The following is a 26,416-nucleotide window of genomic DNA, read 5'->3' as shown; positions in this document are numbered from 1 at the left end:
GAGGAAAAGAAAGGGGAAGGAGACGAAGATGAAGGAGAAGAAAAGGAAGGGGAAGGAGAGGAAAAGGAAGGAGAAGGAGAGGAAAAGAAAGGGGAAGGAGACGAAGATGAAGGGGAGGAAGAGGAAGGAGGGGAGGTGGAAGCAGAGGAAGAGGAAGCCAGTCCAACCCCCAGCACTTCTGCTGTTCGTCACAAGCGTCCACTGCCCCATACGTGGAAGAAAAATGTCATCAAAGAAAAGCGTCTGAAGGGAGAGAATTACAAGAATACAATGGGACAGGAGAGACCACCAAAGGCCATGGGCCCACCATGCACATCACAGCACTGCTTCAAGTCAACGAAAAGAAGTTGTGAGCTACTGACTGAAGTTGAGAGAAGAGGAATCTTCAACAATTTCTGGTCCATGCCTTCCTGGGAGACACGCAAGGTGTATATCCAGACTGTTGTTGAAAATGTGCCCATAAAACAGAAGAAAGGTGGTGTTGATTCAAGGAGAACAACATCTCTGCTATACCACCTGCAACTCTCAGATAGATGCAAAATACCTGTGTGCAAAAATCTTTTCTGTTCCACACTTGGTATTGCCCTGAGAACCATTGGATCATGGTTAACTGCAGGCATGAAACCCAACACTCATACCCAGCCCAACCCCAAGATCAACAAGACTGGTCCTCATATGCCAATATCAGATGGAGACCAGGCCTTCCTGAAAGAGTGGCTCTCTGGAATACCTACAGTCCCATCCCATTACTGCCGCCAGGTTCCCTCTTATCAGAACAAGAAGTTCCTGGAGCCAGGAACAGTTTTGAGAGAGCTTCACAAGGAATACCAGAATGCTGCCAATGAGAATGGAAAGCGTACTGTGAGTGAGACATACTTTCGGAAGGTTTTTGGAGAGCAGGATTACTCTGTGTTCATTCCAAAAAAAGACCAATGTGACATCTGTGTAAGCGCCAAGGTAGGAAATACAGATGAGGATGCTCTTGCTACACACTTGAGATTGAAGAGTCAGGCTCAAGCTGAAAAGGCTGCAGACAAAAATGAATCCAGTGACACACTTTCAGTGTGGACAATGGACCTTCAACGCGTTCTTCTTTGCCCCCAGACAAAAGCAAGTACAATGTACTACAAAACTAAATTACAGATGCACAACTTTACCTGCTTCAACATGAACAACAGAGATGGGTACTGTTATGCTTGGGAAGAACATGAAGGCTCCCTCAGCAGTGAGGTTTTTGCACATCTGCAGTCCAACCACTTTGAGTCTGTCCTACAGGCCAACAGAAACATTGAGAAAGTCATTGTCTGGAGTGATGGCTGCGGGTATCAGAACCGGTGTGCTACCATCAGCAACGCCTACCTTTACCTGGCCATGAAGCATGGTGTCAGCATTGAGCAGAAATTTCTAGTTGCAGGCCACACACAGATGGAGTGTGACTCCATGCACAGTCTAATTGAACGGCGCATTGTGCAAGACGTTTACACTCCATGAGATTACGTTGTCATCTTTGAGGCTGCACGCATTAATCCATCCCCATACAGGGTGACTCAACTATACCACAATGACTTCATGAAGTTATCTGGCACCTATGTCACTAATATTCGACCCGGCAAAAAAGTTGGGGACCCCACAGTCCATGACCTCCGGGCTTTGCAGTACTTGACTGATGGACGGATCAGGTACAAGCTGGATTTTGAATCTGACTGGGAAGACCTGCCTCGGCGCATCAGCATACCCGACAACAAGCCATTCAAGTGGATCCCACTCTTTCCTGCTCAGTTGCCCATCACCCTGAGGAAATACAGTGACTTACAGTCAATGAAAAATGTACTACCAAGAGTGGCCCACAAGTACTATGATGATCTTCCTCATCAGTAGTATACATAGCCTACCAAATAGTACACACACACACACACACACACGCACGCACACACACACACACACACACACACACACACACACACACACACACACACGCACACACCCGCACACGAAGAGAAAGAGAGAGAAGAGAGAGACAAACACACACAGACAGATACAAACACACATAGACACACGCACACCTCTTTTATGAGCCTACAGGCCTCCTCTGCAAATTAATGGGTGGGTGAGGTGAAGTGAGTAAGTCTCCTTACTCTAGCTGCCATTTTGTGATTAAAATTGAAAAGTTACAGTGTGTTATGGTTACATTATAGTATGTCATGTTCATTTTATAGTTTGAAGAAAAACTGCCTAAGTCATAGGCATAATCTGCCTAAGTCACTTTTATTAGACAAAAGAAATGATGTTGGGTTTTGTTCTTTTTCCATACTTTTCCTCACATATACTTAAATGTTCTGTGAAAATATCAATTAAAAATATGCATGTGATATTTAGAAAATTAGTTTTTTCTTGTTTTCCGAAAACACAAAAAAATGACTTAGGCAATTATGCTATCAAGCTAACGATAAGCAGGTAGACAGACCACACAGCATAAATGAGATCACAACACAGACACAGAGAAACACAGGCCTTAAATACACAGAGGGAGCAATCAGGGAATGGGTAACAGGAGGGAAACACAGCTGGGGCAAATCAGGCCTAACGAGACAAGGGGAAGCGAAACCAGATACATTAACATCAGACATGGACCTTCAAAATAAAACAGGAAACATAACACATACTGAACTAAAGACACAGACTCACACGCAGGCACTGCAACAGAGAGAACAGAGACGTGGGACCAGGACAGACACAGACACTGACTGGACACGGGGATATCGCAGACAGGGGAGACAGCAACTAAGGATGCACAGAGACATAAAACAGAACTCTAACAAAGAAACCAAAGAATAGAAATGATAAATAATATATAAACTCAAAACCCGGGTCAACGACCCAGGCATCCTAACAGATATACAATGAAAAATCACCTAACTTGTCTTTGAATTATGTATTTATTTAAGAAAACAAAAAATAATTTGACAATATTATGTGGTGAAATTATTATTAACTAGTCTGGTTTAAGAACAAAATTTACAGTTCGTAATTTAAATTAATAGTTTATGCCATTTAAATGTCATGCAGCTTTGTCAGAGATTATCTTAAACCCCACCCCCAAGCCATTGAAGGTTCAACTTCAAAGAAAAGTGGGTGACATCATAGTGGCTGCAGCCAAACGTGGGCGGGGCTTTAACCCACAGGGGCCGTCCAGAATCCCAAGCATTTAGTTTACAAAGAGCACACATGCCAACCACAACTCCAACCACCCAACAATTTATTTCCACTTCTACATTTCAGAGTCAGAGAAATATTAATACAAACTTAAACATGACAACTGCACACAGTTACACCTCAGTGGAAACATGGAAGTCCTTAAGTGACCACTTTTTTGGTACAATTGTACCACAGTGGCAATCTCTGCAGTTCAACCCAGAGTACTGCAACACTAAGCTGCCTTCCACTTTGCTGAAAGACATGTTGAAACTTTGTTCCATGTTAGTGGACGCAATGGACACAACTGTGGAGAAGGGAGATCCAGTGTCCACGCAGACTGATGAGGCCTGTCTTCACTCAGTGGACACAGAGTCCCCTGAGAAAACAGAAGAAACCCGAGCAAAGGACAGCATCCTGAAAGAAAGTTCTGTAGATGACCACGGTGATAAAGAAGAAACAGAAACTCCAGGACTGGAGGACTCTTCCGACTCAAAAAACCTCAAGCTGCATTTGACTGCAGAGGAGAGCAGTCTTGATAAAACATCCACAGGTGACAGTGAAAATAGCGAAATTGTAACACTGCATCGTGCACCTACACCACCCAACATATATCTAAATGTTTTTATTGGTTTAAGTGATTCATCTGAGGACGAAGCGTCTGTGTCATCCCAGATGTTTCCTCCTCAAACCCAAACCACAGCCACAGTAGAACCGAAGAAAAACTACTCAGCTGATACAAAAGACTTGGACAACATAGAAGCTTGCCCCCTGGAAAAGCCTGTGAAGAAAAAACTACATAGGTCAGTCCGTAAGTCTGATTCAGATTTTGGTTCTTATGACATCACTCTGGCATCTGATTATCTGTCTGAAGAAAAGATGTGTGTTTACAAAGTTATTCAGTTGGTAGTTTCAGAGGCCACAAGCAAAGCCTCGTCTAAATACAAGGACTTCACACAGCGGCACAATCCCGACTCTATCAGCGATCGCCTGCTTGAAAAACTCTGGCCTCAAATTGACGAGAAAAATTTGGATCTATCTCCAAAAAGGCTGACCAATATCAACAGGGACATTTTCACCAATCTTTGTAAAGCACATAACTGCAAGGAGAAATATTTGATTTTATATCTGAGCGAACGGCTTGATGATATTACTGTCCCAACGTTTACAGAACCCCTGTTGGCTTTACCAAAAAGAGTACTCACTGTATCTGAAAACCGAGAAGAGTACATAAAAGTTGTTGAAAGCTTCACTAAAGATTTGGTTCTGCACGCTATAAGCAATGCAAGAGGCAAAGGGAATTGGCTCCAGGGGCAGATAAAGCCATTATGAACAGGTTTACCAACAGGATTTGGGCTAAAATTTTGTCCCAAAACCTTAAAATGTCCTTAGAGAACACTGAAGAAGTCAGTGTGAAAGTATACAATGAACTCCGAGAAAAGTGGAAAAATCCAAACACTGTGCTGGAGTTAATGTTTAATGGCCAAGACAATATTGACAACGTGATTGTCAAAAGTTTCAAAAGAAATGCCCCATTGAAGAGACCTAATTTCTTCTCTAGGGTTTTCTTATGAGCACGTTAAAGTTTACCTGACACCTACATCAAAAAAGCGGCGTTTTCAAAAATACCTGGGTACATGTGGACATAGCTTAAATGCATTACATTTTTTATTACAATTCTTCATTGTAAATGTTAAAACCAGACTACTTTAAAATAACTGTCTCATGAACCACCTGGTTGATAATAATTTCACCACATTACATTATAACGTTTTTCTGTCCTTTATCCCGTCTTCCTTCTCCCACCCCAACCGGTCGCAGCAGATGGCCGCCCCTCCCTGAGCCTGGTTCTGCCGGAGGTTTCTTCCTGTTAAAAGGGAGTTTTTCCTTCCCACTGTCACCAAAGTGCTTGCTCATAGGGGGTCATATGATTGTTGGGTTATGTATTATTGTAGGGTCTACCTTACAATAGAAAGCGCCTTGAGGCAACTGTTGTTGTGATTAGGCACTATATAAATAAAACTGAATTGAATTCAAATAAAAATTAATTTAAAAAAAAGTTTTAAAAGGGTTCTTAGTTTTATTTGCTGTCAATTTGCCTAGAATGGAATATCAGATTAGAACAGCCTCTAAAATATAATATTTAATGTATTAAATAAATCAAATGATTTACAGAAAATAAAATTCAAAAACACTTTCATTTTCACTGTATCTGTATGGCTATAGAGGAGCTGTTATTATTTTGCCTGTTTGTCAGTGCTGGTATAAACCCCGTTGGTGCTGTGTTGATCCCTTTGCAAAGGTTTGAAGCTTCTTTCGATAAACCTGAGAAAGTCAGTTTGGGTCGATGCTCAGTGTATTTTTCCACAACAATCTTGGTGACGAGGATGAGATTTCTTGAGTGATTTTTGTTCTCGCAGGTAGACTCAATGAGTCTGAAAGAGCGCTTATGTCCGAGCAAAGTATGGAGAAGTGATGGGATTTCCGGCTCTTTTTTAGAGAACTGGCTCTTTCGGCTCGGATCACTAAAAAGAGCCGGCTCTTTCGGCTTTTACGGTTGTTTTGTTGCTTTAATTAATTTATTATTAACAACAATATAAAATTATGCACAAAAGGAATTACTAATGTAAAAAAAAGGGGTTTTATTTATATATGTTTATATATAAATATATGCGGTGGCCCCTAGAGACAAAATGCGTACAAACTCCAAAACACATTTCTAGCATGAACTGAACTTCCAAAACAGAGCTACCTAGATCACTTAAATTACACAATTGAAAGCATATGTGTATTGTTTGTGTATTTATACACAAGCGCTCATATATATTCAAATAATTAAAAAAAAAAAGTTCATTTACTTGTTACTACCAGACACCAAATCCGGTCGTTGGTACTTGCTGGCTTGTGTAGCCACTAGGTAACAAAAGCTGAACACTGCGCCTAGCATTCTGGAGCACTTCTGTTGTGTTTTGTACGTGTTTTGGAGTTTGTACGTGCTTCGGAGTTTGTACGTCCTATGGAGTTTTTACGTGTTTTGGAGTTTTTACGTGCTTCAGGGTTTGTACATGCTTCAGAGTTAACCCTTGGTAGAACCTCAAAATCCCATCCTTTCGTGAACCTCGGGACCAAAAATTGTCCCGCCCCAAAAGTGCTCTAAAAATGTTATATATCAATATTTTTTTCTACTTTAAATTAGTCAATCTTTTAAAACTACTTCTGCTTAAAATATCCATGTCAAGTTTTTATTATATTTTCGTTGTTTTAACCCTTTAAATCCCAGTTTTATTACATGAGCGCCCTGTTTTTTTAGCCCCAAAAAACAAAAGAACTAAATATTTTCCAAAAAAAACCATTTGAAGTAATATTTGTTTGTTATTATAATTAGGCCTTTAGATGGACCAAAGATTGGCACCAACATTCATTTCGATCCACTTTTATTTTTTTTGCAGGAGCGCATTTCATAAAATGCACACACTATCGGTCCTAATCGACCACGCCCAAAAAAGTGCTATAAAAAATTTATATATTAATATTTTATTCCACTTTAAATTAGCCAATCTTTTAGACCTACTTCTCCTTGAAATATTCATGTCAAGTTTTAATTACATTTCGCGGATTTTAACCCTTTATATCCCGGTTTCGTCACATGAGCGCACTGCTTTTTTTGCCCCAAAAAACATAAAACTTGAATATTTTCCAAAAAAAACATTTGAGGTAATATTCAATTGTTATTATAATTAGGCCTTTAGATGGACTAAAGATTGGCACCAACAGTCATTTCGATCGCCTTTTATTTTTTTTCAGGACCAGAAAATGGTGCCTTATTACTTTGCATTGATTTAATTACTTCGACAATTTCACTAATAGTTATCTCTCTATCAATTTCTGTTCTGTCATTTACCGATATTTGTGGAATCGGTAATCTATCAAGCGTTTCAGCAATCTTTTTTTCATCAACCGGATCTGAGGTATAAAGATTGGAATAGAACATTTTAAACTGGTCATTAATGGTTTTCGGATCAGACGTCTTTTCTCCAGAGGTTTTACAGATTTCAGAAATCGTGTTAGCTGATATGGATTGCTTAATTTGATGTGCCAAAAGTTTTCCGGCTCTTTCCCCATGTTCATAGAACTTTTGCCTTGATTTGAAAAATAAACGTTCTGTTTGCTGAATGGACCGAATTTTGTATTTTGAATTTAGTAATAATTTTCTCTTATATAGGTCTGGTGTTGGATTTTCTGCATATAAGCAGTCAATCTCTTTTATACTGTTGGCTAGGTTGTTCATTTGTTGTAAGTATTTCTTTTTTTGAAATGATACATATGAAATTATCTGGCCTCTAAGATAGGCCTTTAATGCCTCCCATACAACAGTCATTTTCATCCCTTGGGTTTGATTTGTCTCTAAGAAAAACTGTATTTGCTCAGAGACCTTTTTTTTTTTAATGAGTCTTTAGTTAGGAGTAAAGGATCAAGTCGCCAGGCCGGTTTTTGACTTAAGCGTTCATAAAAATTTACATCTAATTGTACTGGACTGTGGTCTGAGATAACAATAGAGTTGTATTGGCAATCTAAAACCTTGGGAAGAATTCTACTATCTACAACAAAAAAAATCGATCCGTGAGTATGACCGGTGCACTGGTGAGAAAAATGAGAATTGTTTAGATGTAGGATTTTTGTCCCTCCAGGGGTCAAAAAAAGCATAAGATTGCATAAAGGATTTAAGAACATTACCCGCTTTTGAAATTTTGCTATCAGGTTTTGGGTTTGATCTGTCAAGTTGAGGATTAAGTACGCAGTTAAAGTCACCACCCAGTATCAAATGGGACTCTGTTAAATCTGGCAGGTGTTTTAAAAAGGTACAATAAAAATTTGGGTCGTCCCAGTTTGGTCCATATACATTAGCAAGAATGACTTGTTTCCCATACAACCTGCCCTGTATAATAATATATCTCCCTCTGGTATCCGCCACAGTTGATAGTGGAATAAATGGAATCCCCTTCCTAATTAGAATAGCCACACCCCGTGATCTATCCTCAAATTTTGAGCTAAATATTTGGCTTACCCATGTTTTTTTTAGTTTAATTTGTTCACTTGATCGGAGGTGTGTTTCCTGCAGATATACAACATCGGATCTCAATGATTTTAAATGAGTAAAAACCCCTGTGCGTTTAACCGGATTATTTATACCTTTAACATTCCATGTTATAAAACGAAGAGGCAGATGACTTTGCGAGCTTGCCATTCAGGTACCAAAATGCAGGTGCAGAAAAAATATGTCCCAACCTCTGGAACCCCCCCAAAAGAAAGAGGGGGAGAAGGAAAAAAAAAAAGGGAAAAAAATAAATAAATAAAACGAGCCTCAAAACCCCATGCTGATCTACTATTATCTCTGAGATCGCAACCCTCCAGGCTAGGATAGCACAGTGACTAAACGTACTGTTAACCCTCAAACAGCCCCTCAACTGGGCAAATATATAACATTTAATAACTAAACAAAACTCCAAAACTTATATTTTCCACTTTCCCCGTGTTTATTCTAATCAAATGCCCCAGAATAACAGCAATATCTCGAACATATCAAAAATCGGAACGAAGAAGGAAGGCACAGTATTCATAATCAATTAAATCAAAAATCATTCTACCTTCCGGCCTTTTATGACTATGGCCCAATTATTTACTTGACATCTCCCCAGCACCGACGTATAACTATGTCCCTTGAGTTCAAGCAATCACACATGTGGAGTCCAACTTATCTTTTCTCACACGGCTGTACCTCTCACGGCCGTCGTAAGTCTTTTTTGATAAAGTCTATTGCAGCCGCTGGGTCGGTGAAACGATTGTCCTGTCCCGTCGGTGAAGTGATGCGGAGAACAGCTGGAAACAAAAGTCCAAACTTAACGCCAGCCTCGGAGCAAACGTTTAGCCTCCATAAAAGCAGCTCGTTTCTTTGCCACCATTGCTGTAAAATCAGGAAAAATGCTTATCCAACTCCAAAATCCAACTCCACTGTCCGGTCTGAAGAAGTATTCAAGTCAAGTCAAGTCAACTTTATTTGTCAATTCTGCCACATGTACAGGACATACAGAGAATAGAAATTTCGTTACTCTCAAACCCTAGTGATTAAAAAATGCAAATAAAATAATTAAAAAGTAAAAATTTAAATAAATACAATACAATTTTACGTATAACAAAAAAAAAAGCTATACAATATACAACATTCAAAGCAAACTCAACACTTTCCAAACGGGTCTCTTGCTTCTCCAGATCTTCTTTGATTGTGTCTATTTTATCATTTAAATCTTTCGTGCTTGAATCGATACGGTCCAATATCCTCTTTTCAGAGCTAGCAATAGCTCTCATAATCTCACTCATGTCATGGGGCGGTGCCTCCGGTCTGTCCTCAGCATGGTCCGAGGCTTTTGCGGCCTGCTCTTTCCCCGATCTAGTTTTGCTCATATTTCGTACACCGTAGCCTTGAAGATGTAAAAAGTGCCTCAGAGCAGCACACGGGCGTGTTATCGTACTGTTGTTAAAAGTTCGTTAGTTTTGGAGCAATGGAATTATGAAAAAAGTTAGTCCATTGAGGAGCCCTGTACAACACGTCTTCACATGGCTACCAGACACGCCCCCCGTCATTTTGTTATTATTCAATTCAGAACTGCCCAGACCAGACACAGTGACGTTTCACCAGAATCCCTTTGATCTCTGATCTTCTTTATGACATCAGCACCCGAAAACCTATAAATAGGGGAGAGGTTCTCACTCTTGTCAGTCTTTCAAAGAGAGTGGAAGAATTCACTAGGCAGGAAAACACTTAAACTACTCGAAACTTCCGTTTCTGACACAGTTGACCGTCTTTTTAAAAAATCTTTTAGTTAGTACAGAGATTTAGCATCAACTTCAATTTGAAATATGAGTCTGTCAAATCCTGTTGTATGCAACATGAGAGCCGAGAACGAAAAACTTCAACAGCAAATCAAAGAGCTGAAAAATGAGAATAAAACTCTCAAACAACAAAACTCTACCATACGTGACCTTAAAGTCGAGAACGCCGACCTTAAGGAGCAAAAAAGAGAGCTCATAAATGAGAACAAGATTCTCCAAAAAAACATTGAAGTTCTCTTCAAACGAAGTGGGTTCTCTAAAAACAAGAGGAAAAGAGACCTGCAACTAGAGAATGAAACAATTCACTTCAAAATTCAAGAGCTGGAATATTGTAACCAAATTCTAAAGGATTTAAACAGCTCCAAAACCAAAGAGATCCAGCAACAGAAAGAGGTGATGCAGGAAATGGAGGCAGAAATCAGAGAGTTGCAAAGCAGCAAGACAGGCTTGGTTATAAAAGTGGGAGACAACCCGTCTTTAAGAGAGGAAAATGATGTGACGGTAAAACGCATGTGTGAGCTGAAAAGGGACTTTGAAAAGGAAAAAGATGACATGCAACAGGAAATACAGGCTGTTAAAACTGAGCTCCATCAGGCAAACACAGCCTTTAAAGAGTTACAAGAGAGTGAAAAAAGAAAAAGGATCATGAATGAGGAAAACAAAACAACGGACAGTGAACAGCTCAGACAGACCCTGGAACTCCAATGCTTTGCACATGAAATTGACATATTGAGGCATAACGAACTTCTTGAACAGGACCTCCAGGAGCTTTCCAAAAGGAGTGGTGATTCTCAAAAAGAACTGAAACCACACGATGAGGGTGTGAAAGGAGAATCACGGATCTCCAAAGCCACTGAGAAAGACTCCCAACATGATTTTAACGTGACCAACAGAGAAAAGGAGTTTTTGTACCATCAATTTGAGGCAGTGAAAAGAGAGCTCCTAATTGAGAACAAAATTCTCCAAAGAAACGCTGAAGTTCTCTTCAAACGACGTGGGTTCTCTAAAAACAAGAGGAAAAGAGACCTGCAACAGAAAGAGGTGATGCAGGAAATGGAGGCAGAAATCGGAGAGATGCAAAGCAGCAAGACAGGCTCGGTTATAAAAGTGGGAGACATGGAAAAGGACAACCAACATGATTTTAACAAGACCAACAGAGAAAAGGAGTTGTTGTGCCATGAATGTGAGGCACTGAAAAGAGAGCTTGTCAAGAAAAATCTGTGTAATGTACAGGAAGCCTTGAAAACAAGACATGGCGTTGGGAGTCTGAGCTTGGGTTTGCAAAGTTTCACAGGAAGCACATAACAATCTGATAAACAACTACGATGTCCAAGTTGACATACTCAAACAACAAAATAAGGCCTTAGAAAATACGGTTAGCGACCTTACCAAAAAGATGTGGAATGGACGGGAAGCGATGAGACAAATGGAAAAGAACTTTCAAGAACAAAGGAAGCTACTCGAAAATCTCCGAGGAGAATTCGAGGAAATTTAGCACAACTAGGACTTTGGCCCTCCCTATTAAACCTGGTTAACGCAGGTTCAATAGGGCTATAACTCAGACAATGGAAGTTCATTTGATTTAATTGGCCCAAAATGAGTGACTGCACCCAGACACTCAGTAGCAAAAGAATTACAGAGATTCAAGAGAGAAAACTGTTTCTGCATAGACTCCTATAGTACTGCAAGTTGTGTCATCGCTTGGTGTCCTGCATAGAGTGCAGGTTTAAGGTATCTACGTATCTTTCAGAATTAGAAGCTATGCTGCGTCAGGGGTTATAACAGCTGTGCCCCCCCCCCAACCGGTCGAGGCAGATGGCTGCCCCTCACTGAGCCTGGTTCTGCCGAAAGTTTCTTCCTGTTAAAAGGGAGTTTTTCTTTCCCACCGTCACCAATGGCCTTGATGACTGATAACCTTCACAGACACTGTCATCAAGGGTTTGCTCACAGGGGATCATCTGATTGTTGGGGGGTTTTCTCTCTTATATTGTATGGTCTTTACCTTACAATATAAACAGCCGAGAAGCGGCTATTTTTGCGATCCGGTGCTTTAGAAATACATCTTAGCTGAACTGAACTCCATAACATCTGGACCGAAATGCCTACACACAACGGTAGGCATTTCAATCAAGAGCTCTGTCCAAAACGTTCAGTGACAAGCATCAGCACCAGGATTGTTTTTTTAGCTCACCAACAGTTCATGTTCCATACCCAGTTTTTATTGTGACTGCAACTTTGTAAGACTGGGTTGGGAGATGTTCTTGTGGTGAGCTTTTATTCACATAATTGGTTTCTTTAATAGTGAAATAAAATATATTTGTATAACTGGAAACAGCGTTCTCATGTGTGATTATCACATTGTATTCTTTAAACCATGTAACAGAATATATAATATATATAATTTACTCATAGTAATATTAATATCTAATGTGACTGAGTTTCCTCATCTCTACTTATGTGCCGATGTGTTCACTGAGGCCATTGTATGGTCCATTTTGGCTGCATTTCCATGTTTTAAACATGAAATTTGCTTATTTAAAGGGTGTCTCATGTATCTCTTATGCAGAAATATGTGTTGCCTAGCTGGACAAATGTAGCACAGGTCTACTATTATTGGCCTAATGTATTTTACCAATCATTTCAGCATCCAGATAATCTCTTTCATACTCCCTTAGATGAATTTAGCCTGGTTGTCATGAAATAGGCATTTGAAACAATAACTACCAGTATCTTCGAATGTGTGTGATTTCACTAATCCTACACATTCTTTGCAAGACAACTGGGTGCTTTTATGTAAAGAATGATCTGAGAACACTGAGGCTAATGAAGTAACAAGAGAAACATAGTAAGTAGTCTTTCAGTTTGCATGATCAATTTTGATTATTGTTCATTTTCATTTACCATGTCAACATGTTTTAGAGCAACGTTTTCTGATTTTGAGCTCTTTTAGGTGTAAGTCATCGTCAGTGATTACCCTAAGCCCAAAGCAACACCAAACATGGGCAACCAAAATGCATCATTTTGTTAGCATGTAATTGTTCTCCCAATTCTTAGAAATCAGGAAACAACAAAAATAACAATTTTAACTTACAGACATGAAACACTCCCCCACCCTGGAAAAAAGTCCATTTTGCCTTTTACAAAAATATAAGGTTAGTGTAATGTTAGATTTTGCATTAATACCTATGACTGAGACCTCAAAGGTAATTCCTCGACTGCTTCAGTAACAGCCTGGTTGATTTTAACAAGTTAAGTAAATTTGCGGTCAATTTAGACTCAATTCAAAATCTCCTACTTGGGACGAACACTAAATGTAAATAGCTGACTTTCTAAATAAACCTATCCATCTTTGCAAGGTCCATTTTTGCTTTCACTAAATTCCAAATGTTTAGCCATAATTAGCTTAGCTGTCCTACTCTTGTTACTGCTCTTTCCTACTGCTGTTACAATCAAATGAACATCTCTGCAAAGATAAATTAGCTGAGACCTTAGGTTGATGGTAGTTACTAGCAAACATACAAACTTACATACACTATATAGTACAGTTCTATGATACATCACCAAATAGAACAATTTGTGGCAATGCAGACAAGCAGAGAAACATGCACAACATTGCTTCAGTCTCATAGCTACATGCAGCACAGTCAGTCCACCAAATCATCAAGCACTTAAAGTACCATTACTCATTAAAGACAGAAGGAAAATCACACTGCAACTCGATACACCTGGACAAGAAGCAAACTGGTAAGAGGGCTGATTTTACATTGACAGTTTACATTCAGGACTACGCTGCTATTGCTTTTCTTTGTTGTAACTTTTAAACTTTTTAAAATTTCTCTTCCCATTCAAATGAATGGCAAAATCTTCAAATCTCTTCAAACCTACCCTACTCTGAAACTTAACTACTTCAGAGTATGCAATAAGGTTGATTGTGTTCATCTGGACGTTGTGTTTTCAGTGGGAGAAACGCTACGTCATTCATCCAAGTGACTTCTTCACTTTTAGTCTCATTCACATTGCATTTTTGCTCGCAAATAATTTTCTAGTTCATGTTAGTATGTTATGTTTACAATGTCCACTGCCTTTTTTAAGCAAGCTACTGGAAAGCACACAAAATATTCATGAATTGTATGTAAAATTATTTTGTGAAAAATAATTATTGTTTTTTCCATCTCCCTTCACTCTTTGGCTCACCTTGTTCTTCCTGATCTTGTACAATCTCTTTGTCCTCTCCCTCTGATTTGAATTGATTAGGTAAATTAATAGTGAATTTAGACAAAATTAAACATCTGCTACTCTAACAGCCATCTTTCTATACACACACATCCCTCTTTACAATTTAGTCACAACAAAAAGTTACTTTGACGAGATTTAAGCATTAAAAGCTCGCTGGTCAGTCATCTCCATGTGTTCTGTCCTTGGTCTTTCTCCCATTGCTCATCTTCTTAGCTTGGCCTGGATTTACTGAAGGGCTCCTAAATGTGGATTCCATTTATGTAAAATCATACTAACTCTTCACCACAATTATATATTTTAACTGTAGGCAACACTAACTAACTGTCAGAGAGCCTGACAGATGCTTACGGCACATCAGTTGACCAATCTAGTATTTGCCAAAGCTTCACAATGACATGTTTTTGTTTTTTTTGGTTTGTTTGTATAAAAGTCAACCCGACACACTGTTATGTTGATCACTCTGGACGAGTGTTTGTTGAAGCACCACACATATGGCTTTCATGGTTTGCCAACCTGTTCACCAACTCTCCGGTTGGTCTTCTGCACATGCTCCTGCTCTCCAGGCGGCAAATGCTGCTCCTCTAGGCCGAAAAAAGTGCATCTTCCCGGGGTACGATCACCGGGGACTCCTTTTTCCAGCACACACGTGACAACAAATACGTCATTTCCTGTTGACTAAAAAAAAAAAAAAAAAAAAAAAAAAAATGCACCCTCTCACGGTCCTAGGGACCGAAAATGGTCCCGCCCGATCAGCGGGCGAAGCCGCTGCTGCACGCCGGGAATCAGGCTTCCTTTCCCGCAGGTCTGTTTAAGCAGCCCGCTGTTTTCCAGCAGGGGTCAAATGTGAAGCAAGGGCGCCACCCGGTGGACAAATAAAAAAATTACAACTCTAAGGCCTCCTCCAAAATGAAAATGAAACTTAAACATCGACGATCCCTTTGACCGTAATTAATTTGCAGTGAAAAATAGCGTTTATAATGGGTTTCAAGGGGCAGAAATCGGCCACGAGGTTCGATAGTGGATGTATGCCTTTTATTCAGCCATTTAAGCTCATTTAAAAAACTCAGACTGAAATTTTAAAATAAAATGGGAAAAAAAATACATGTTTGAAAATTTGGCTATACTCCATTAAACACTACGGAAGAGGTTTAGGGCCACTGGAAAAAAAAAAAACAATTCTGACTTTAATCTCAGAATTCTGACTTTTTTTTTTTGTGAGATTAAAGTCAGAATTCTGACTTTAATCTCAGAATTCTGACTTTTTTCTCAGAATTCTGAAAAAAGTCAGAATTCTGACTTCTTTTTTTCAGAATTCTGAGATTAAAGTCAGAATTCTGACTTTAATCTCAGAATTCTGACTTTTTTCTCAGAATTCTGACTTTAATCTCAGAATTCTGACTTTTTTCTCAGAATTCTGAAAAAAGTCAGAATTCTGACTTTAATCTCAGAATTCTGACTTCTTTTTTTCAGAATTCTGAGATTAAAGTCAGAATTCTTTCCTTTTTTTTTTCCAGTGGCCCTAATCCTCTTCCGTAAAACACAGTGGAAATGGTGTGGAATTAAAAAACGCAAAGGCCACGAAATGGTCCCAGGTTCTACAGAGGGTTAAACACTTTGTTCTCCTGCAGGTCCAGTCCTGTCGCCACAGAAACAAGTCCTGACCCATGTACCTGGAACCATAGAAGAAGAATAAAATAATAAATGATATTTAAAAAAAGACCTTAAATCCCACAACATAAAAACATTTCGACCAATGAAATGCTTTAGAGTGAAGGACAGCAGTGAATCGCCGCTGACGTGGATTTATGCACAGCTGCAGGTGAGCTCACCTCACTGAAGGATGCATTTTTTCTTTTTCTTCAAACGCTTTCTTCCTGTGTGGCCTTCTGGAGATCAAAGAGAGGATACGATTGGTCGGTTTCTAGATATAAAGCTTATTTCATCATCAACACTAAAGGATGTTCTATCATCGTCTTGATGAGACCTTACAGCCTGAGCCTCAGCTCACCATGTCACAGGAAACACTAATGTTCAGGAACAGGAAGTGACCTCATAGACTCAGAGCTACATCACAACAGCCAGACTGACCCGGCTACATCACCATGGTATGGCAATCTCGACTCCACTCAACTGTAATCTGCGGCCGAGTCTCCGTCACTCTGCTGCAAACACTGAACACAACTTGATCTGTGTGGGTGGGCTGTGGGACAGGAAGCATTAAAATTTCCATGTTTCAGAAACAAACAGCAGCACTGAGCGTGCTCAAAGCCTGAAGCAGAGAGCACAGCGCCTCACTCTACCTGCTGGGCTGGTGTCTAAGGTGTTTGATGCGTTCCGGGGAGCAGAATCTTCCGGGTTAGGATCTTTGCTCCTGTTGACCTGGGTCACATCCTGCTGACTAGCTGTGTGCTGGACTTCCTGCTGCGCCGGTCTGGTGTCCACTTCAGACTCCGGACCCTGGACCTCAGCTGCGGGGCGTTCACAGAGGGCCTGGAGCTCTGAGGCAGCTCTGTCTGGCTCTGCTGGCTCCGGTTCTGGTCTGGTTCCAGCAGGTGGATGTGTGGGAGTCCGGACCTCTTCCCGAGGCTTCTCGGGAAAATCTGGCTTATCTTGGGCCGGTGACATCTGCGTGACCCCGGGGTGACCTGAAAAGGAGAACTTGATCAAACGAGCAGTAGTGACAAGAAAGTCTGCAGAAGTCCTGCCGGGCTCTCACCTTCGACCCCACCGTCCGGCTCTGCCCGTGGGCTTGTCTTCCTCAGCCTGCAGCCCTTCCTGATCTCGGCCAGCAGGTTGTCGACGGTGCATCCTTCGTCCCAATTGGCCATGTCTGTCCTAACTGCAGCACAGACACACGTTCCCCTGTGAGCTTAGCGCACGTGTCACAAACAACAGGTGAAAGCTGTCACTGCATCACCTGACAGCCTCACAGGTACAGCAGCATTTAATCTTTACAAACTTTCTTCTCGTCCTGATGCTGTCACATCATTTCCTTTAAATATTCAGCTGCTGATAAACTGTTGCAGAAAAATGTTGCTGATGTCAGCTATTGATTCTCGACCTGTCCGTCACCGGCCCTTCACATGTCTCACCTGTTCTCCACTTGCACTTGACCTGTCCTTCACCTGCCACACCTGGAGAGACAGGTGAGGGACACCTGTCTCTCCATTTAAGGAGGGAGGATTTAAGGTGAAATAATGGTGTCTGACTTACTGATCTTTCTGGTGGGGGCTTCTTCTCTCAGTTTCCTCCCTTCCTCCAACCTCTTCCTCCTCTTCTCCTGCTCCCTGTGACCTTCGTTCTCCTGATCGAAGAATAAAAGGAACACACAGTTCAAACTTCAGCAGGCTAACCGGCCCCCCAGAGAGGGCAGAGCTTAACATTTACAGGGAAACAGGACTAATGTGTGGCAGCTACCACACTTTGTCACGGTTCAAGTCAGAGCCGATTGGCTGGCTGAGACATAGTTTAAATGACACATGCAAACGTGCGGCAGGGTATGAGTCCTGCAGACTGAGCCGCACTGCGATTGGCGCTGACCTTGAGGGTTCGAAGGAAGAGGTCTCTGAATGCCTTGATGGTGCTGAAGAGCTCTTCGAGGGAGAAGCTGCTGCTGTCCTCACAGAGGTAGGCGGACAGGTGCTTCCTCTGCTCCTCCACAGATGACAGCAGGAGTTGCAGCTGCTCAACAGCCTGCAGGCTCTCCTGGTAACACCACATAAGAACAACAGGTAAGTTCACCTGGAACAGCAGGTCTGTCCCACTAAAACGGTGTCAGTGAGTGTACAGACTGGATTTATCTGCCCGTAAAGGTGACAGCCTCATCCTGAGTGACTCACCTGTATGGTGGACAGGTACTGCTCCTTCATGTCGTCAGATGAGGAGGAAACGCTCCTCTCTGAGTTTTTCAGCCGTTTGTTTAGAGTCTTTGTTTCAGACTGAATAGAGTCCAAGCTGAGCCTGCAGGTGGAGTCAGAGGGCAACATTTAACACCGCTGCAGGCGAAACACCTGAGCTACCACGTCACAGACTCCACCCAGCAGTCTGTACGTGACTGAACTCCTATATGTGTTTACCCAGCAGCCTTTGCACAGATCTCCAGGTCATCGGGCAGGTTGAGCAGGTCGGGGTGATTCTCTTCAGCCTCCTAAGGGTCACAAACAGCAGCAACTGAATTATTATGAGAATACTGCAGTATTCCCCAGTATTCGTAGTATTCCCAGCATTACCTGCAGGATGTGGTGCAGCAGCGTGACTCTCGACTTGTTGGCTTTGGTTTCGGTCAGTTTGAGCAGAGTGCTGATCTTAAAGCCTTCAGCATTCCCCGTGTGAGTTCCCTGATGGACCATACATCACATGACTAAATCAGACTACCAGCCTTTACATTTTATTTCAGCTAAATAACAGACTGATTTATGATTTGGCAACTAAATGAACTGTCTTGGTAGACAGTCTGTTGGTAGATTTGTGCTGAGCTAATAGTTGGTGCTGAGTCACACCTGCCTGAATGTGCAAACAAATAAAAACAAAAAAAACAAACAAAACACTCCTCGGACGAACTGTTAGTGCAATCAACCTCACAGCTGTGATATTACTGCTTAGATAACTTCATAAAAACTTCATCAGAGGCTCCAGTTAGCTGAGGTGAAGTCCAGCAGTTGCTAGAGGCCCACTCCACAGCAGAGACACGGACATGACTTATTTTTCTTGCACGAAAGGACAAGCATCATGGTGCAGTGGAACCAGCATCCAGGACATAAACAGCTGCATTATACTGCTAACATCTGCACAGACAGCATGTTGATGCTAAACTAGCCAAGAACTTAAGGCCCTTTCGCATAGGATGCGGCACACTGACCGCTAGCTTGTTCTCCACCTGTCTCGCTTAGCGTAAAGGACCCAAACTCTGTGTTGTGCTGGCCGATGCGCTCTGCTTGGAAGTCTTTGACTTTGTGTCCTTCACAAGAGTTTGTGTTGAATTATGTTCAAATTTTTAATAAAACAAAAATATCGCTCAGTCATATAGATGGAAGAGTTTGTTTGTGTGGTTTGAGTCTTCGGGAAGAGAACTGCTTTAGGACCGTCACTGAGCATGCCACACAAAGTAATCAGATTACAAGGAGTAAAAAAAAGATTCTCACATAGTTGAGAAAGTTTCCGACACTCAGGATTAGTTTACAGAAGACTGGCAGCCAAGCGCTCTCCTTCACACCTGCACACAAAACAACACACACAAACAGAAACAAGATCACCACCACAGCAGCCAAACGTGCGTGTGCAGCCAGTGTGTTTGTTGTGTAGCTGCTGTGTGTTTGTCATGTATATACACACTCTGGCAGGCGCGGTCCAGCAGCTCAGCTCTGAGCCTCATAGTCTCCAACACACAGCTGCCCTTGCCTGCCATAGCACCAGGCAAGGGTGTGGGCGGCAGTGGAGGGGGTGGACGGGGAAGAGTCATAGCACCGGGTAAGGGAGGAGGAAGAGGGGGGGCATAGGAAGTGGGAAGAGCCGGAGGCAGTGCTGCTGCAGTGGGGGCTGTCGGAGCATCTTTGGTGAGTGCCTCTGATTGGCTGGGAGGACTGTCTGGTAGTCTAGTCTGGACCGCCCTGTCGATGGTAAGATTGGCTGAGTAAGTCTTTCGGGGGAGGAGCTTCTCCAGCAGGTGATCTGCAGAGTCTACCTCAGCTGCGATCAAGAAAAACAGAGCCGATGAATTCACCTTCGCCTGATCCTGTGAAATGCCCTCAGCTTTGATCATACTCTGCCTGCTGTCATTTATACAAACTGACATAAAACAGGGCCTGCATCTGAACCTTAAGGGACTCTTTACAGGGGTCATCGTTTATATAGAGAGGACACTTCTACAAAGAGGCGGAATCAGAGCTGGACCCAGTGATCTGCTGTTGGATGCACCCTCATACTTACCATCCTGAGCCAGCAGGGTGGCTCGATCCATCAGCAGCTCCAGAGCACACCAGACCTCAGCTCTGTCCGGACCCACCAGCAACAAGGCCTGAAGGATGGACAGCAGCTGCACGGAGGATGGATGGCTGGACACCTGAACGCAGAGAGGGTCAGGACAGGTTATTTTGGCTACGTTCACACTGCAGGTCTTAATGCTCAATTCCAATTTTTTGATCAAATCCGATTTTTTTGTCTGCTCGTTCACACTACAAATAAAATGGGACAGCAAACGCGCTCTAGTGTGAACCCTCGAAGCGGCCGCATGCGCAAAAGAAGACGTCACCCACAACGCGCTCTGTTTAGACCCAGAGCAAATAATATTGTTTGACTGATGGCCCTTAATATAAAGACTTCGGACTTTACGTTTCCCAATTTTGCTTTAAGTTATTTTGTTATTTACATAATAATGTAGATAACCTAATAATGATCCTTATTGCTGTTTTAGAGGAGCACTGCTTCAAAGGATAGTTGCAGATTTCTGTCAAAATCTGCAGATTATACAGTACAAATAAAATGTTCACGTTGTCTTCCCAACAGTTTCACTAACATCTACACTGGATGGCCGGAAGCGTTCGCGATGTCTTCTCTGGCGCTTCTGCGGCGCTGATAATTGGCGTCCGTCTTGTGTCAGTGACGTACAAGACGGATTTAATGCGACGTGACCATCAAACAGCAGTCGCATTCTAAAACATCGGATATGTATTGGATTCAGCACCACATACGAAAGTGACCCAGATCAGATTTGAAAATATCGGATTTGTTCCGTTCACACTGTCACACCATGGTCGGATAGATGGGTCGCATAGGGTCAAAAAAAAAAAAAAAAAAAATCGGATTTGATGCGCTTTCGACTGCAGTGTGAACATAGCGTCTGTCTCCTTACATTTCTATCATTGAAAAGAGAACTACCAGCAGTGTCACTTTCACAGATGCTGCGCCAATCGCTCTGAAGGTGGCAGTGTTGGGTTCTGTAGTTTAAACCAGTGTTTCCCAATCTTTTGGAGCCACGGTACATATTTCACGTTAGAAAAATAACACAACATACTACCAAACAAAAATGTCACAAAAAGCATATTGATAATTTTTCCCCGCGCACCATGTATAGCAGAATTGGTTCAGTTTGTTTAGATGTATCTGTCGGCAACCAATTTAATTAGAGCAGGTAGTTGTACTCCCCTCTAGTGGAAGATAATGTAATTGTTCTGCCCATTACTCAAGCCGATTGCTTAGACCAGCGGTCTCCAACCTTTTTTGCGCCACGGACCGGTTTATGCCCGACAATATTTTCACGGACCGGCCTTTAAGGTGTCGCGGATAAATACAACAAAATAAAACTAGTACCGGTACCGAAAAAAAGAAGATTTATTCATAACACACGTGAAAAGACCCAGGAAAACCGAGTTAACGATAAAAACGATAACAAAATAACTCTGACAACCGATAAAAACCCTGAAAACTAAACATTTCACGCCTGAGCCTCTACTCTCGCGGCCCGGTACCAAACGACTCACGGACCGGTACCGGTCCGAGGCCTGGGGGTTGGGGACCGCTGGGCTTAGAGTACCAATTGGGTGGAATAAGATAATCTTCCACGGCACACCTTTGTGCCGCGGCACAGTGGTTGGGAAACATTGGTTTAAACGTTCCAGCTTGAGTCGCATCACTCTTTAAACTGTGGTTACCATGGTGTAGAGCATTGTGAAGACCTGCTGGTGGCTGCTCATATCAATCCCTCCGTACAGCCTCTCCATCTCCTCCATGTCCTCCGACAGAGAGTCTTCAAACACGTCACACTGGATGTTCAGGTCCTTGTCCTGCGTCTCCCTGCACACACAGGCAGGAAACTGATTGGAAACACGACTGATTATTGATTAATAACTGATGTAAGCAAAGTGAGAATGAAGCCAGTACCTGAGCCTGGGGAGCAGGTTCAGCAGCTGCAGACCTAAAAATCACAGACATATATATCACTTCTTATTTTGGTCAAGCAGCAGGACACACTCACACCATGACGACCTCTGAGGGTCTGACACTCGAGCCCTCAGCGAGACCTGACTCCAGGAAAGCCTCCGTACAGGGATGTGATGTCACACTGTGACAGATATCAAGCTCCTCCTACACATAACTCTGATAACAGTTTAATTCAACTTTATTTATACATCGCCAAATCACAACAACAGTCACATCAAGGTCTTTCTGTTGTGAGGTAAAGACCCTACAACATGATGAAAGCAGTGATGTCAGCAATGACATCATGATGATGATGTCAGGGGTGATGTCAGATTGGTGATAAACAGTTCGTTTTACCGATGAACTCCTGCCGCACCCGGTGCCTTCTCCTCAGCTCCTCCTCCTGCAGCACGAGGACGTTGACCATACTTAGCAGCGTCACCATGTAGAGGATGTTGTCGGTGGCGTGAAGCTCATTCATGATCACGCTGAAGCGATACTGCTGCTTCTTCAGGCTCTGAATACAGACGCAGGAAGTGACAGGTCAGAGGACGGACACGGTTCGTTTACACCTTCATTAAACACAACTTCCTGCTTCAGTCTGACTGAAGTGTGATGATTAAACACTCCTAATAACTGTGTCTGTGCGTGTGTGTGTACATGTTATGTTTAGACATCTTTGTGAGGACAGAAAATTGGCATGCCACTATACTTGTGGGGACCAACAGCCCTTATGGGGACAAAGTGCCCATCCCCACAAGTTTGAAGACGTGTCTGAGGCTCAAAATGTGGTTTTAGTGTCAGGGTTACAGTTAGGTTATGGTTAGGGTTAGGCATTCATTTTTGATGGTTAGGGTAAGCAGCTAGGGAAAGGGTTATGTCAATGAGATGTCCTCACTAAGATAATAAAACGAGTGTGTGTGTGCACACACGTGTGGTATCCCATGATTCCATGCTGTAAGTTCAGAGCCTGTGAGAACAGGCTGGGCGGGGACGATAAGATCTGCAGCGTCTGAGGTTCAGCTGTTTGTTATGGTGTATCTGCAGTTACGCCCTGATGGTACACAGACCACGTCGTCGTTGCTCTCACCTGGCAGCGAGGAGCTGTGGTGGAGCTTTGTGAGCTCTCTGCTGACTTAGGTAATCAGCCAGTGGCTTTCAGTTTGAGCTGTTCTGCTTGTCATGTTAGCCTTGAAACTAAGTGAAACTGACTCGCACTTCCTTTTGCTAACGTCCTGCCGATAAAGCTTTTCAAACCGACCCAAATGGCCTGCTCATGTCTCCCCATCCAGCTCATGCGACATCTGTTGGTTCGTCCATCAAGCAGGTAAACATGCCCCTCTAAACAAATGAAATCAGCCAAGAGAGCCTCTGAAAGTGACCTGGACCTACAGCAACATTTAACTGTTTATATGACTGAGCGCCAACTGTCCTGACTGCCATCGTGAGGCAGAGTTCAGATTACTTAAACTGATCTCATGAAATCACAAATCACCTCAGAGGAGACCGAGAAGGAAGGGAAAAAAGGAAAAAAGGAAGGACAGGAAGGAAATAAGGAGAGAGGAGGAAGTGGACGAGGACATGAGCATACCTTGTAGTTGTCGAGTGCATCGAAGACGAGGTGGTGTCCCCGAGGGTCGAAGACGGCAAGAGCAGCCAGCAGCTGGAACAGCTTACCTGTTACTACCACACACCAAATCCGGTCGTTGGTACTTGCTGGCTTGTGTAGCCACTAGGCAACAGAAGCTCAACACTGCGCCCTGCATCCTAGAGCACTTCTGTTGTCTTTTGTACGTGTTTTGGAGTTTTTACGCGTTTTGGAGTTTGTACGTGATTTGAAGTTTGTATGTGCTTTGTCTGTAGGGGCCACTGTAAATATACTTTTATTTTTTTCACTCCACATAAAATGTAATAAATAAATCATATAATACAAAAATCAACTATTCACATTTCAACTTTTAACTATTTAAATTTTCAGCTTTTTCCTTTTACAAATTTAAAGTGAAAACAACACAAAACACTGCAAACCACAACACAATTAAATATAAATTATAATATGAAAACAAAAAGAAGATGCATATTCTCTGTCATATGGGCCTGCATGAATAAACTATCTGAATCCTTTATCATCTGCAACCGAAAATAGTTGTGGATGATTACTATACCTTTCTAATGTGATGTTGTTGTCCCTGGCTCTCTTTCTCTCTCTCTCCATCTGTCGGTTCCTGTGCTACTGAGTGTAACTACCGCCCCTCCCCCCTCTGCCCAGCATAAAGCACAAGGCTCAGGTGCGAAGTGAAGTGCGAGAGAGAGAGAGAGAGAGGGTGAGAGAAAAAAAAAAAACCCACGTGACGGCTCACGATAAGGAGCCGGCTGCGTCGTTCACGTCAAAGAGCCGGCTCTAAGAGCCATTTCGTTCGCGAACGACCCATCACTAGTATTGACTAAGTAATTAGTAATTAATTACTTTTTTAAAGTAACTTACCCAACACTGGTTATGTGTTTGTATACTTTCTGCCCAATTTGACCCATATAGCAGAAGTCAGCCTGTTTAAGGCTCTGATATCTATTCTGTATGACTTAACTTGGAGCGCCTTAGAAAAAGACTCCCTTTCGACGCCCTAGAGCCAAAAATCGACCACGCCATAAAAAGTGCTATAAAAATATTATATATTAATATTTTTTTCCACTTTAAATTAGCCAATCTTTTAGACCTACTTCTCCTTGAAATATTCATGTAAAGTTTTAATTACATTTCGCGGATTTTAACCCTTTTTATCCCGGTTTTGTCACATGAGCGCACGGCTTTTTTTGGCGAAAAAAACGAAAAAATTAAATATTTTCCATAAAATACATTTGAAAGTTATATTTTATTGTAATTATAATTAGGCCTTTGGATGGTCTAAAAATTACCACTGACATTCATTTTGATCGGCCGTTAGTTTTTCTGCAGGAGAACGGTTTTTCACTCTTGCCCTGTTAAATGCATATTACCTTGTTGCCTTCTAAAATAAAATAAAAAGCATTATGTAAATAAAAATACAAGATCAGTTTGAACCAAATAAACATTTATTTTTCAACGATGAACAAGAACATGTATATTGTTGTTGGGAATGGGGAAATGTATGAGAGAGAAAGAGAGAGCTAGTGAAAGTGTGAGAAAGAGAGAGCTAGTGAGAGGGTGGAGGGGCTGTGTGTGGCCGGGGGGTAAATGTCTTGCTCAGGTAGAGCAGTTGCTGCAGACAAATTTGCTGTGGGCTCAGCAGGTGAACTTTCCACATTTGCTGCAGGTGTTTCCGACTCGCCTCCTTTTCTCAAAACAGAGCTCACAGGACTTCCTGCCCTTGGGATCTGTCACTCCAGAGGGGCCTGCAGCAGCACCATCCTGCGCATCTCTGACTAATTCAGCAGCGGCTGATGAGCGGGGAAGGCGCTCTCTTTTTGACAAATGAGGCTTGATCAGGCTTTCTCCCACCTCTTCTATGAACAGCCTCCTCCTGTGTGACTTCTGCTGATGCCAGGCCTGATCTACAGAGGTCCACAGCACGAAGGCGTTGTAGAGGGAGTCTATGACGTTATGAAAGAGGGCCATTGGCCATCGATTGGTCCATCTCCTGCAGGAGTAGGTGCAGACAACCTAACAAAACAACAACAACAAAAAAACCAACATAAAACCTCTGTATATTTTACACAAGAATATATGAGCAAAAATGAATAAAGGTGTGCGTAACTGATGCGTAATGACACCCACCTTATCAAGGTTTTCGACACCTCCTTTGCATCGATTGTAGTCGTCAATGATCACCGGCTTTTTTCTTTGTCCATCGCTGACCTCCGGCCTGCGATGTTTGGTGCTCAACAAAAGCACATTCCTGCCCCATCAGGGAATGTAGGACACTAGGGTGTGTTTCAATGAAAAGGCAAAGGTGGAGGCATAGACGGCTCTCCCTCTCGTCTGGCGCAAAATGGGTGGAATTTCTGTTTTGTTCCGGCGAATTGTGCCGACCAGAGCCATTTTATTCTTGAGGAGTTCCTCTGCCAGTTCAAATGAGGTAAAAAAGTTGTCGCATGTCACGACGTGTCCCTGGAGCCCGTCGGTCATCTGCAGGACGACCCTCATCCCCTGATTTACTTCGGCTGGTTCGCCCGCTGCTCTCCCGGCGTAAACCTGCAGCCGCCAGGCGTA

At 42.3% G+C, this 26,416-nt stretch overlaps 1 protein-coding gene and 1 pseudogene across 1 annotated transcript; one reads left to right on the top strand and one right to left on the bottom strand.

Annotated features, from left to right (window-relative positions):
* Positions 1-3,225: 3,225 nt before the first annotated feature.
* On the top strand, positions 3,226-4,891 carry LOC147315802 (uncharacterized; annotated as a pseudogene).
* Positions 4,892-16,442: 11,551 nt separating this feature from the next.
* LOC147315801 (inverted formin-2-like) lies at positions 16,443-25,156 on the bottom strand. Its single transcript, XM_086260172.1, has 16 exons — positions 25,151-25,156; positions 23,822-23,962; positions 22,588-22,747; positions 22,192-22,225; positions 21,963-22,104; positions 20,242-20,374; positions 19,648-20,001; positions 19,458-19,528; positions 18,546-18,665; positions 18,393-18,463; positions 18,156-18,276; positions 17,857-18,021; positions 17,530-17,620; positions 17,033-17,155; positions 16,617-16,961; positions 16,443-16,516 (listed from the first exon to the last, which is right to left on the bottom strand). Exons 1-16 carry the CDS (start codon positions 25,154-25,156, stop codon positions 16,443-16,445), a joined length of 2,151 nt encoding a protein of 716 aa, XP_086116298.1.
* Positions 25,157-26,416: the final 1,260 nt, after the last annotated feature.

The sequence above is a fragment of the Aulonocara sp. 'chitande type north' Nkhata Bay genome, linkage group LG13, assembly GCF_057382095.1.
Source record: "Aulonocara sp. 'chitande type north' Nkhata Bay isolate Kocher_YH1m ecotype deep benthic linkage group LG13, A_spYH_male_GT1.1, whole genome shotgun sequence".
Classification (NCBI taxonomy): Eukaryota; Metazoa; Chordata; class Actinopteri; order Cichliformes; family Cichlidae; genus Aulonocara; species Aulonocara sp. 'chitande type north' Nkhata Bay.
Note: the sequence above shows the minus strand (reverse complement) of the source record. Positions and strands in the feature narration are given on the sequence as shown.

What these genes read in the sequence shown, in the direction of transcription:
- LOC147315801 (XM_086260172.1), bottom strand. An exon ending in GGTGCGGCAGGAGTTCATCG is followed by an intron (nt 22,226 to 22,587) that starts GTAAAACGAACT and finishes TGTGATTTTTAG; the next exon opens with GTCTGCAGCTGCTGAACCTG. An exon ending in TGCTGCACCACATCCTGCAG is followed by an intron (nt 18,464 to 18,545) that starts GTAATGCTGGGA and finishes TGTGACCCTTAG; the next exon opens with GAGGCTGAAGAGAATCACCC.